We start from the raw sequence: 13302 nt of genomic DNA, 5'->3' as shown, positions 1-13302 counted from the left end.
ACGTTTTTCTCTTAGAGGGAAGCTTGATTTCTTGATTTCTCTTGCACTCAACAGAGCAGTTGAAAGATATTCCCACACGATGCCGTGTTGATGCAATTCACCCTGAAGGAGCCACGAACACCCTGAAATTCAGTTAATAGCACCGGGGTCCTTCCCTCCCTCTGTTCTCTGAGATACTCTGCATTTCCTAGAGCACCCTCACTTGGCGGCTCCAGTTGGAAGAAAGCCAGCTCCAAAAAGAATCTTTTTTTTGTTTGTTTTAAAGTGAGATGAAAGAGAGAGAGTCTGCATTATGTCTGGCGAGTTCTCACCCCAGACTGTGCTTTCTGATGACAGTTTTACAGGGGCTCCCGACAGTGCGGAGGCTGAACAAGAGGAAAACTTCTGGTCCCAGGCGCTGGAGGACCTGGAAACCTGTGGGCAGTCGGGAATTCTGAGAGAACTCGAGGTAGCCTCGGTCCTGCTACTTGCATTCTTTCTACATTCATTTTTTGTTCTTTTGGTCCTTTTGAGTTGGCATTTATCACCTCAGTTCATTTAAAAGCTTTAACCCCTTTCCACAGGAGAAAGCTGACAGGCGTGTGTCTTTGAGAAACATGGCTCTCTTGGTAGCTACCCTTTATGTTTATATTTTTGCTTGTGAAGCTGCCTTCCCTGCCCCCTTGCCTTCTGGACAGCAATTTGATTTTATTCAGTGCAGTTGAAAGTATTTATTTCCCTGTCCCCACCCCCCACCCCGAGCTTTCTGACTTGTGGCTAACCCTGACTGTACCTGTTTGCCACCGAATCGCTGGGGAGGGAGCTAAGCCCCCCAAGCAGGGGCGCGTCTCATCCTCTTACTTGCTTTAGAAAGGTTTCTTTGGCATGTGTTCATTTGTACCTGGTATAGCGATTAATTTGATCGTGACGAGGAACATAAGAGGAAATTTTATTTTATTTTATTTTATTTTGCCCTTCAAGTAGATGACAAGTGCAGCTGGTGAAAATGGCCAGTCTGTGTGAAAAGCAGCCAAAATATGACACAGTACTTTGCTGTTAATTGCAAATCCTGATTCCGTATTAACTTAGTGTGAATTCTAGGAGTTGTGGCGAGCTGGAACACAGTAGCTGGACTCCTGGTGAGTTCTTTAATCAAAGCCGTGAATTTGCTGACGATATTCACACTGTGGTCTAGGAGGGTCCTGGGCTGTTTCCTTTTATGTTCTTTTTAAATTTTCTGAGCTGTAAAAAGTAAAGTGGCGAAAGTCTCGTTTTTATTTTGATGTCATACGAGGTCCCCAAGTCACCATAAGGAATGTGAATGGCATAACTGGGTGAGACTGCAAAATCTAAAACAAATACTCATCTTTATATTATTTTGCTTCTCAATTGCATGTGTGGATATTTTATGTGATTCTAATGTTTGTGAATCTGCAAAGAGAATTATAAAGAAAAATATTAGTTTGAGTTTATAAATATAGTATTACCTGGCATGAGTCGAAACTTCGGAGCACAGTTAAAGGGCCTGGAGATGGATAATACTATAAAACTTAAATAAGTTAAGACATTGGCCATCGATTCCTTTTTAGGCAACTTTCAAAAAGAGTAAAATGCTTAAGTATCAGCTGGCTTATTTAAACTTTTACCACTTCCTGTATGTAGAATGATTAGCAGAAGGGTTCCAAACTGGATAATGAGCTCAATTCACAATCCTTGAGCATACTGCTTTCGAAACATGTTTGGCTCATATGCCTTTTCCATTTTGCATTTTGATACTTCTCTTAAAGAAACAGCCATTCTTCTAATAACTTACAGCAAGTAAAACAAGGGTGATGTAAAAAATGCCACAGTGAGGTTGGGTTTTCACTCATTTCATTCAGTGTCCTAGTCATGGTCCCCATTAGCTAGCAAATTGAGTTATCTAATGAAAACAATATCTATGAACATAGAAATTATGTTGCAATAGCCAATAAACTTTTTCTAACATAGCTTCAGGCAGGTGTGGCTCTTGAAATTATAAATCCAGAAAGAAAATGAGTTGAGCGTATAAGCCAAAAGGAAATTAAAGTCCTCAATGAGGAAGAATGACCGGCATATCTACAGTCTTATTTATACTTTTATCAAAAAGAATATTCATTCACTAGTTTAAATGAACTCTGATTGTGTGATTGCAAATGTTACTGCGCAAAAAATAGTATTGGAGCTAGTTTCCTGCATATGAAATTTACACCCAGTATTAAAAGCTACAGCATATTAGAACCATAATAAATGTAAAAGATTAGCTAACATGAAAAATGATTACAATTGAAATGAAAATGAAAATTATACTAGTCATTCTTCCCATTAGCTAGCAATGATTTATGTTCAACTTTAGCACTGAAAAATATTAAGACAGAAGAAAAAAATTCAGACTAAGACTTTGGACAAGTTACTTAATCTGTCTTACCAGATATTTATTCTTCTGTAAAATAAGGGGATTATATAATTAATGCTTACATGGCACTTCACAGAATATAACACTTAATAATTGTTCAATAGAAATTATTTTTTTTACCATTTTTATTAATGAGCAGTGCCTTAACTATTTTTTGTGTAGTATAATATAGGAAGAAATTTTAACTAAATATCAGATAGAAAACTCTTGAACATACCTTGCTAAGTTAGACATATATCGGTTATCTCATTGATAATTTGGAGGGTTATAACTATAAATTTTGAACTGTGCAAAATGGAAACAGGCAAAAGATATTCCTGAAGTGAAAACAAATCCTAAATAATTTAAAAGAATCGTTTTTCAACTTTATTTTAGGTTTTATATTTGTATTTTAAATTTTCTGTTCCTTCATAGTAATTCAACTGAAGTCCACTTTAAACAAAGCAATCAAGCTGTGCTTTGGAAACTTGGTTCCTCCCAAGTTTTGTCTCCTTTATTCAATAGGAGGGTTGATAAGATCTGGGTGGACCAAGTTTCCAGTGATCTTTCTAATGATTTTAGTTATCAATAGGGATGTAAACAACTTTGGAATAAATACCTCTAAGATAATAATAAAAAAAAAAAGAACTCCATCTAGATCAGTTTGGAATTTCTGTAGTGGCTAAGGCTCTGCGAAGCAGAAATGTGATTAAGTATCTTACTTCCAACGTGCTTCCTGCTGGTCTCCTGAAAAATGAATATAAAACATAGATGTTAACAAAGCAAATAACATGTCTAAGTAGGTAAAAACAATAGATGGATGGTCAGCACAGCGGGAAAATAATCACTGGGCTCTGTCATGGACAGTAGACAAAGAAAGGCTGTATGTGGGTTAAGTGCCGTAAAACAAAGGATGTCCCATGACACCAACAAAGCTCTCCATTTTATAAAGGGATATAACTGAAATAAAGCAATAGTATGGTTAATCCACATTGGTTTAAATATTAATCTCCTAGAAAGTCAATGTTAGATGCTTCAACCTAATACTTGCCCGGGAAGCATTGTAGCCTGGTAGTCAAGAATAAGTTTTCTGGAGTCAGGGAGTGAGGGCTATAATCTCAGACTCTTGGGCAACTTGCTCAACTTCTCTGGGCATCCCTTTCCATAACAGAAATGGAGAAGTATGGTAACTGTAAAACCTATCAGAAATTGATCATAAATATTAGGTGACATTCTACATACACATATATATGGTACTACATATGGTACTACGAGTGCTACCATGTTAATGGTCAGTTGGAGCCTTACAATTACACGTTTCTTTTTCAAAATTATCAGTGAGATAACTGATCTAGTCAGGATATTGGTAACTGGTTTTGTTCTTTTTCAACGGAGTTGTAGATATAGGTACATGTGCACCAATACTTGTCTGCAGTTCAAAGACCTTGTTAGTGGCGTGTGTATAGTCAAACACCAGGTCAATCTGAGTGTTACAAAATCTTAGGGAGACAACAAATGAAAGCTCTATCACTTTGCAGTGTTCCCTTCTAATCAGTCATGTTAAATGGTGCCCCTGGCTCCATCTATGTGATGGAGCCTATGTGACCTTGAGTAAGTCAGCCTCTTTGTGCCCCAGTGTCTGCACCTACAAATTAGGAGGAATAACAGTGTCTGTTTCATAAAGTTGTTTTGAGGCTTAAATAGGGGAACACAGGACTCAACGAAGCATGGTTACTTTTAGCATCAGTGTTCATGTAGACCAATGATCACGTCGCAGCCAGCACACAGCATGTGGAGTTTACTTTCTGTTGCCATGACTTCAGGCATGTTCCCCAATGCTAGTTTACCATTATCCGGCCATCCTATTGAGGAGGACGGAGCTGGCTTCAGGCATAATTTTGGAATTTTAGCAGTCCCTAGCCATGGAAAATGAACATTCTCAACAGGACATTGGTTTCAAATGCCTTTTTAGTTTCACTTCTAAAATTCAGTCATATTTGGGATCTAATCTTGCCTTTCCTTGTGTATGAACATATTTGAAACTGAACAGACTTCCCCATTCATTGGTAAAATCCAATCTAAGTTTCCCAGCTTTTGAGCAAAGGGTTGAATCCGGTAGCACAATAAATGAGTACTCTTTCACCTCTCTGAGGATCTCACACAAAGGCCGTATCTAAGAAATGTTGACCCATGTGAAATACATGGAGACCTTGCTGGTCTACAAATTTCTGGGGCAGGTCACACGGCCTAAGGAAAGACCATATGCTAGCAGTAGGCAGGCAGCACTGGGTAGAAGCCCTTGCCCTTGTATCAATAGCCCTGTTTCAGCCCATTGTCACCTCTAGGGGGAGCTAGAGGCAGCATTGCAAACAGAGGCCACCTGGTCCCATTGAAAAGTTCTTAGTCATTTCTATAAGACAGATTGAAGTTGCTTCACGGATCCCATCTTTAGAGCCTACTCACTGGAAAGTTAATGCCTAAAATGTAGTTTGCAGTAAGCAAATGTTACAGCTTTTCAATTTGCCTCAAAACTGCCAGGGGTGGTATTTGATTAAATAAACTCAATGGCTTAAGTACTTAAATTGGATTTGAGATGTACATTATAAATGTCACTTGCAAAGCATTTTTCCAAACTTACATGGTTCAATTAGTACGTCCAATCTCCAGCCTTTGGTTATGCCCCAAAGAGACTGTATTTTGACTGGGCAGAAGGAGAAATGTGCTTACTGTTGAGCAACCGGACCCTTTTCTTAGTCCATGGCTTAACTGTCTCTGAAAATTGTCAATGCCACAGGCAACAATCATGTCGGGGAGCACGATGAGTTTGAATCATGAGGCCCCAACACCTCGCAGTCAGCTGGGGCGACAAGCCAGCTTCCAGGAACGGAGCAGCTCGCGGCCGCATTATAGCCAAACAACTCGGAGCAACACCCTGCCCTCCGATGTGGGCAGGAAGTCTGTCACCCTGCGAAAAATGAAACAAGAAATAAAGGAGATCATGTCCCCAACTCCTGTGGAGCTGCACAAGGTCAGGATGCTTTCTTTCCTTTCTGTGGTCACATTTAGCAGCCATTCAGCGCCGTGTGAGCACCCTGATGCAAGCCTGGTAATGACACTGTACCGCGGGCTCAGCCAGGGAGGGAAGCCAGAGCTTAAAGGCAGATGATTAGAGACTTTGTGCTCAAAATGCGATCTTTGGGAGGTTATGCCGTAAAACAGAGAGAATTCGCTTTGGAGCAATGAATTACCTAGTGATGTATTTATAGCCAAAATCTTCTTAGAAAAATTAGTGGTTCTCATATCCCATGGAGTTTTGATGAACTGGTCTGTCATGCCAACTTCTTTCAAAGTGGGAGGATTTTCTTTAAAATTTTTTTTCAATGTTTATTTCTTTTAGAGAGAGCACACACGCATGAGTGAGTTAGGGGCAGAGAGAGAGAGAGAGAGAGAGAATCCAAAGCAGGCTCCAGGCTCTGAGCTGTCAGCACAGAGCCCCGTGTGGGGCCCAAACTCATGGACTGCAAGATCATGACCTGAGCCGAAGTCAGATACTTAACCAACTAAGCCACCCAGGTGCCCTATGGGTATTCTAAATGTCATAACACTCATGTCTTCATTGAAAATGAGGTTCGGGTGTAATGTAGGAATGCTTAATCTTTAATTGCAGGCTTATCAGTAGATCATATGGTGCAGAAGACAGGACGTTCTCTTCGGGGCATAATTTAGATGTCTTGGGTCAAGACAGGGCAGGTCCTGGTATGTTCGTCTCAGCCCGTGATGGTTGCCGCATTTGGCTTCATGGAAGAAAGTACGCTATGGCACCCAGAGCTGAATTTGAGTTGCTGGCGGAGTATAAGCAAGGCATATGTAAAGCACAGTGTTTGCAGAACCCAGGGCAAGGAGAGCAGTGGAAAGGAGGTGTCCCTGCTTTTCTTTCATGGAACTAATGCTTTATTTAATACATAAAGGTGTATGGACCGTAATAATCTTGTCCCACTTTTCTTGAGAACCTAGCCCCTCTCTGCTGTTAGTAATCTGTTAATAACCTAGAAATTAGTTATTTGTCTTACCCAGAAAAGCGAGTAAATGTTGGATTGAGAGGAGTTAACAGGCCAGACACTCCCTTTTTCCTCTAAAGACGTCCTGGGTAGAATCATCTCGCACTCATTCACTCATTTCATACGTATACTGCACATGCATTCACTTAACTAGTGTGTTGTAAATCATCAGCGGGCACATGGTCCAACGGGGAGAGAGTCTGGGAAACGGGGAAGATGGTGAGGTGAGTACAATGAGAGAGGCAAGACCTTGGGCCCTCACCCACCACAGAAGAGACAGGAAAGGCTTGTTAGAAGTAGGTGCTAACTCTGCAGGAAGATGCAGGAGGGAGGGAGGGAGGGAGGGAGGGAGGGAGGGAGGAAGGAAGGAAGGAAGGAAGGAAGGAAGGAAGGAAGGAAGGAAGGAAGGAAGGAAGGAAGCTTGTGCAAAGGGATGTCAAAGATTGTGGTATATTGAGGGAATGGAAATATCCCAAAGTGACCAAAGCCTCGAATTGGAGCCTTGTGCGTGAAGAGGAATTACAGGCATGCAGAAAAGCAAAGAAGTTTCGGATATTTTCAGGCCAGGACCCAGGTTTAGCCCCATGCCACAAGTTAGCTTGTTTCTCCAGCCACCCTGAATTGATGCATCTGTTTGGTAAACACCAGCCTTCACCGCCAGTCAGATGTCCTAATGTGCTAGTTGACAAACCCCATCAGGAGGCTGTGAGGTCCCGTAGGCTGGTTAAATAGCAGAAGCTATATAGTCAGTGCCAGTTCAGCTGTACCAAGAAAGAGTTAGCCTAATCTGATTCCCTCAGGTGTCTAAGAATCTGCCTTTCCCTCTTCTCAAAATTTCTGCCCAGGCAGAGAAGAGCATCCTTCATAAACCTCCCTCCTTCAGCCCCAAAGGGAAAAGATACCAACATGTACTGAGTTCCTATTATATGCAATACTCTGTATTTTTAGCCCTTACAATAACCCTTCTTAGCAGGTATTTATTATCCCCATCTGCAGGATAGGGAAAATAGCAAGTATAAAATAGACTCATTTTTCCTTTTAGAGTGAAGCACTTTCCTCAAAGGAAGATTATTGATAGCGCACCGGGACAAAGACCTGTCTCCCCATCCCTCTTGCACTGAAAGCATTTAGCAAAGATAATGACGATGAATGGGGTGTGCAAGTTGTTACAGCTGAGGTTGAAAACAAGTGACTGTGCTGAAAATCGATCTTATTTTTTAAAAAGGCGTCATCCACTTGCCGGCACGATGAGCGGCAGTGTGTGGACTAGCTGGAACATCTCCGTGGCACTGTGTGAATCAGGAGGCCACGGGATCACACACACGGAAGGACGCACTTGACCTTTCCCCCTCAGGGGTGGCAATAAGTACATCATCTGAATTGATCCCAGACAAAATAGGCCTCTTGTAAGTGCATGGTGTCCTGGGCATTATAAGGCGCACAAAAAGATGTGGTTAAGGGAAAATGTAACCAGAGAGTCGACAGTCTGAGAGCAGGGAATTCTGGGAGTGGTGTATGCTCACAGCCCGGGCATCTTTTACTTTTTAAGAGAATTCAGTCATTCGTTAGGCCATTCACATGTTTGTGCTTAAATACATTCTCCAGTTCTGAAGTGTGTGAGCAGAAAAGTCACTCAGACTGTGGCTGTGCTTGTATGTTGCATGTGGGTGTCTTTTGAATGCCTCACGATCGCCTGACACAGTGACTTTTGGGAGGGATCGAGTTATCCTCCCAGTGGGGCGCTGCCAGCCTATACTAACCCTTTGTAAAAATAAGGGAAAGGCACTCTTTTGGGTGGTAACCGTGGAATTAGAAAAAACGTTCCTTCTTCAAGTTGAAGATAACCCCGAGCTGGATACACAGCTTGGCAAGTGGAATGAGGGCCAGTTTTCAGTTCCCAGAGCCCCCTTGCTGGACTTTTTCAAATGGAGCTGGTGGAGGAGTTCCCAAGGGGCATCAAAGATGAGAGTGAAGAGGGTGGATGAGGTAAATAGCACATCATTCTGAACGAGCTTGGTATCATTTTCCGTCGCCATCTTTCTTGTGGCTATTTGCTACTCGATGAAATCTGCCTCCTTGAGGACAGGTTACAGATCTGTCTATGTCCAAGCCAGCACCTGCAAACCCATACTATGTTCACCAGAAGCTAGATCAAGGGGGAAAGAATGAGTGGGCAAGTATCCATCCTCGTTCCTGGGAAGAAAAAACAAAAAGCAAAAACAGCTCCATCTCCGGATGACGGGTAACGAACGTCATCTTCATACAGAAAGAATACAGTGTGGCTTATCTTCCAGTCTCTTGGGTTTCAGCTTCTTTCCATTATTCACCTACGACTTTTCCAAATGGTCCTCCTTGCCATTCCTTCTCTTCCTTCAGACCTTCAGAAAAGACCAAGCTCAAGTCAGGGTCAGTATGGTTTTCTTTCATTTCACGCCATCTGCTGTGTCTGAAGCTCTTCCAGGTCTGCCAGAGTCTTCCTTCAAGCTGTCTGCACTCATTCCTCAACCCCAAAAGCAACTTGTCCTACATGACATTTGGAACAGACATAGAAATGCAGCCCCTCTTCCTTCGCTGGCTGTGTGAATGGGGGAGGAAATTGGAGCCGACATGATGATTTGATAGTTGGTAGGGTGTGGGGGACAGTGAGAGGGGTCACAGGGAAGTAATATTCAAGTCCCCTGAGGCCACGACCTCTCAGACTGTGTCGGCTAAGATGATCCGAAATACATTTAACCTCACAATTCAGGACAGACAGACATCCTCACTCATATTGGAATGAATCCAGAACTTGAGTGCACAGTTGACACTAACGTTTTCTATTTTTTATGTTTTTTTTTTCAAATTTACTCATATATTAAACTGATTTTGAAGTTTATCAGAGTCTCAATCAAAAGTTTGCAGAGTACTGCCTTAGGTGGTAGTTTGGCATAAAAACCTCTGATGATCTTTACCATGATTACATGGGATGCTTGTTAAAATTGGGTTTTCTGGGGGCGCCTGGGTGGCTTAGTCGGTTAAGCGTCCGACTTTCGCTTGGGTCATGATCTCGCGGTTCGTGGGTTCAGGCCCCGCGTCGGGCTCTGTGCTGACTGCCAGCTCAGAGCCTGGAGCCTGTTTCAGTCTGTGATTCCCTCTCTCTGACTCTCCCCTGCTCATGCTGTCCCTCTCTCCTAGAAATAAATAAAACATTAAAAAAAAAAATTGGGTTTTCTGAACCCCACCCAGACTTACCTGGACAGCACTTTCTGGGAGTGCAGGCGAAGAAGCTGCATTTTAGCAACCTCCTCATTGGGCTCTTTTGCACCCGAAAGATTGAAATCACTTCTTTTTTGTTTTGTTTTATTTATTTCTGAGAGAGAGACAGCATGAGCAGGGGAGAGTCAGAGAGAGGGAATCACAGGCTGAAACAGGCTCCAGGCTCTGAGCTGGCTGTCAGCACAGAGCCCGATGCAGGGCTCGAACCCATGAACGGGAGATCATGAGCTGAGCCAAAGTCAGACGCTTAACCGACTGAGCCACCCAGGTGCCCCTGAAATCACTTCTTTAGGTTTTGCCAGTGGAGGTCATTATTCTGTTTCAGCGAGATCATTGACAGCAGCTGGGTGGCAGGGTAAAAAGGAAATGAGCTAGGGGCACCTGGGTGGCTCGGTTGGTTATGTGTCCAACTTCAGCTCAGGTCATGGTCTCACAGTTTGTGGATTCGAGCCCCCCATCAAGCTCTGTGCTGACAGCTCGGAGCCTGGAGCCTGTTCTGTGTCTCCCTCTCTCGGTGCCCCTCCCCTGCTCACACTCTGTCTTTCTCGCTCTCTCAAAAATGAATAAACATTAAAAAAAGAAAAGAAAAGAAAATGAGGTTGCATCCTCAACCCTAGCCCTAGCACTTCTGGATTTTATCTTTAAAATGAATTCCAGTTGGTACTATAGCTTACCACAGATTCTTTCTCCTTGCAGATAAGGAGCCTGTGATCTTAGCTACAGTTCACTGATAGCCCTTTCCCTTCTGACACTTACATATCCTTTAGGTCCACGTAATCTATTTCTGAGATGAATTCTAGCTGTACTTCTTTGCATACTTGAAAGCAAAAAAGATTTGTTTGTGTGTAAAGTAGAAAGTTTCCCCACATTCAGAACATTTGGACTTTTTTTTTAAGTTTTATTATTTATTTTTGAAAGAGAGAGACCGAGACAGAGTGCTCGAGCAGGAAAGGGGCAGAGAGAGAGGGAGACACAGAATCCAAAGCAGACTCCAGGCTCTGAGCTGTCAGCACAGATCTTGACATGGGGCTCGAACTCACAAGCTGTGAGATCAGGACCTGAGCCAAAGTTGGACACTCAACCAACTGAGCCACCCAGGCACCCCATGGACTTTTTTTTTTTTTAAGGCAATTTATTTATTTTGAGAGAGACAGAGACAGCAGGAGTGGGAGAGGGGAAGAGAGAGAGGAGACAGAATCACAAACATACTCCCTGCTCCCAGGGCCTTGAACTCACAAAATCATGAGATGATGACCTGAACTGGAATCAAGAGTCAGGCGCTTAACCGACTGAGCCACTCAGGTGCCCCTGGAAGTTTTTTACTTAAAAAAAATTCTTTTTAAGTTTATGTATATATTTTGACAGAGAGGAAAGGCATGAGTGGGGTAGGGGCAGAGAGAGAGGGAGAGAGAATTTCACAGAGGCTCGAACTCACGAACTGTGAGAGTGTGACCTGAGCCAAAATCAAGAGTCGGATGCTTAAGCAACTGAGTCATTCAGGTGCCCCACCCCTGCACTTTTTTTTTTTTATCATAATTGACATTTCTTTTTGCCCTGTCCTTTGTTTTTAAACAAAATTTTATTCCTTCATTGTATGCAGCTATTTTGTATTTATCATTTTACAGAAAGGTTTTAAAAATACTTCTTCAGCATCTACTTTTATTTATGGCTGCTGGTGGTGTGACCCTGGAACACTTAAGTCACCTGTCAGGAACCTCTTTATTTCTTTTTTTTTTTTTAATTTTTCAAAATATTTTATTTATTTCTGAGACTGAGAGAGAGACAGCGTGAGCAGGGGAGGGTCAGAGAGAGAGGGAGATACAGAATCCGAAGCAGGCTCCAGGCTCTGAGCTAGCCATCAGCACAGAGCCCGACATGGGGCTCAAACCCACGAACCATGAGATCATGACCTGAGCCGAAGCTGGACGCTTAACCGACCCACCCAGGCGCCCCAGGAAGCTCTTTATTTCTTATGGCTGCCTTTGCCACCATCAACTTTTTTCCCAGCCCAAGTTCACTTTGCATTTTCAGTGTATCTGAATGTTTCCATAGGGGATCTTTTTCTTGATATGATAAAGTTGTTTTTCTCCTTGTAAGGAGTGTCATTTTCTGTGCCTAATGGCAGCTTATTTTGCAATATTCTGCCTGAGTCAGGAAAAGTGGCTTAGCCCTAAGAGGAAATATGAAATGCAAACACACATCTTATTCAGACACATGCCTCTTTCTTCACCAAATATTTGGAGTTGGTACTCAAGATCAAATGACTCCTCGTGGCAGGTATAGACCTTCTCCAAATAGCTAGTATAGAATGGTCTTACTCTGGAAGTCACTAGAAGCTAAAAATGACAAGCTGAATGTATGAACCTTTTGCTTTTGCCTATCCCTACTTGCTAGCTGCAGTTTCTCTTTCTCTAGGCAAGGGGTGATCAGTTAGAAAGAATGCAGACTTCATGGTCAGGCACACCGAGGTTTGGTCACAGCCTGACAGTCATTAGCTGTGTCACTTGTCTACACCTTAGTTTTCTCATTTAGCGAAGGCGGGGGCAGGATCCTGCTCAGGAGAGGCGCCTTCACAAACAGCATTTTCCCCGAGGAAGTCACCATCGTTCAGAGCCTTGCCTGAGCCATGCGATGTCAGAAACCCGGAAACACAGATCTCCACGGCGTCCCAGCCTGAAAAGAAGATTCCACCTTCCTTAGAGCCCCGGAGAGGAGATGTAATCCAGAATGAGAAATCTGTTTAGACAAAGACAAATGGAGGAGTGTCTCGTTACTAGTCACCACCTCCGTCTAAGGAACATATTCCCTCCCTGTAAAACCAGGAGCAGCGAATAATCAGAACATTGTTGGAGGGACGTGGATGTGTGGATGTGTGTGGAGGCTGCGTTGTGTGTTTTAAGATGAGTAATGGCATTCAGCCCTGACAGGCCTCCAGAAGGGTCATTCCCTCTGCTTTATCTATGATCCTGTTAAAATGCACTCCTCAGAACGTAGAAAATGTAATTCTTTTTTTTTTTTTAAAAGATTTTGGGGGTTTTTTTTAGTTTATTTTTGAGAGAGAGCACACACGAGTGGAGGAGGGGCAGTGAGTGAAAAAGAGAGAATCCCAAGCAGGCCTCTCGCTATCAGCGAAGAAGAAACTTTCTGTATGTCTCGTCAGTGGGGCAGGGGAAGCAGTAAAGCTAGAATGAGATTTCCAAGTTAGGGTTAAAGCTGCCCTGTGACTTCTAGGGGGGAAAAGGCAGCACCCTTATGGGTACCTTTTCATTTGCGACTCCACCTGGCCCAGCTCAGTCTGCATCGTATGACTCTTCAGCAAGTTGCCATCCATCTCTGCCGGGTCTGAGCTCGGAGCCATGGAAACATGAGTCCAACAGAGTGGCGGGCCCCAGACTCAGATGACCACAGCAGTCTCAGCGCCCCAATGTGCTTTATGCTATGGCTCCAATGTTAGTAGCTTCCCTTAAGTCCAGCTCTGGCCAGGGATCCTTCACCTCATCCTGATGTCTTTATGTCTCTGTTGTGATCAATATGTTCACTGATAGGTTTGTAAGATATTATTTATGTTCTCTATAGGGTGTTCATTTACAAGCGGCG

At 43.0% G+C, this 13302-nt stretch overlaps 1 protein-coding gene across 1 annotated transcript in view; it reads left to right on the top strand.

The window, feature by feature from the left end:
• The window catches only part of GRIP1 (glutamate receptor interacting protein 1), a 224165-nt gene that overhangs the window by 198125 nt on the left and 12738 nt on the right, over window positions 1–13302 (top strand). Inside the window, exons 22-23 of the mRNA XM_039234294.1 lie at window positions 337–448; window positions 5187–5420. Of these exons, the coding sequence (XP_039090225.1) occupies window positions 337–448; window positions 5187–5420 (346 nt within the window). The remainder of the gene's footprint in view (window positions 1–336; window positions 449–5186; window positions 5421–13302) is intronic.

The sequence above is a fragment of the Hyaena hyaena genome, unplaced genomic scaffold, assembly GCF_003009895.1.
Source record: "Hyaena hyaena isolate Hyena2069 unplaced genomic scaffold, ASM300989v1 scaffold_87, whole genome shotgun sequence".
NCBI classification, from domain to species: Eukaryota; Metazoa; Chordata; class Mammalia; order Carnivora; family Hyaenidae; genus Hyaena; species Hyaena hyaena.
Note: the sequence above shows the minus strand (reverse complement) of the source record. Positions and strands in the feature narration are given on the sequence as shown.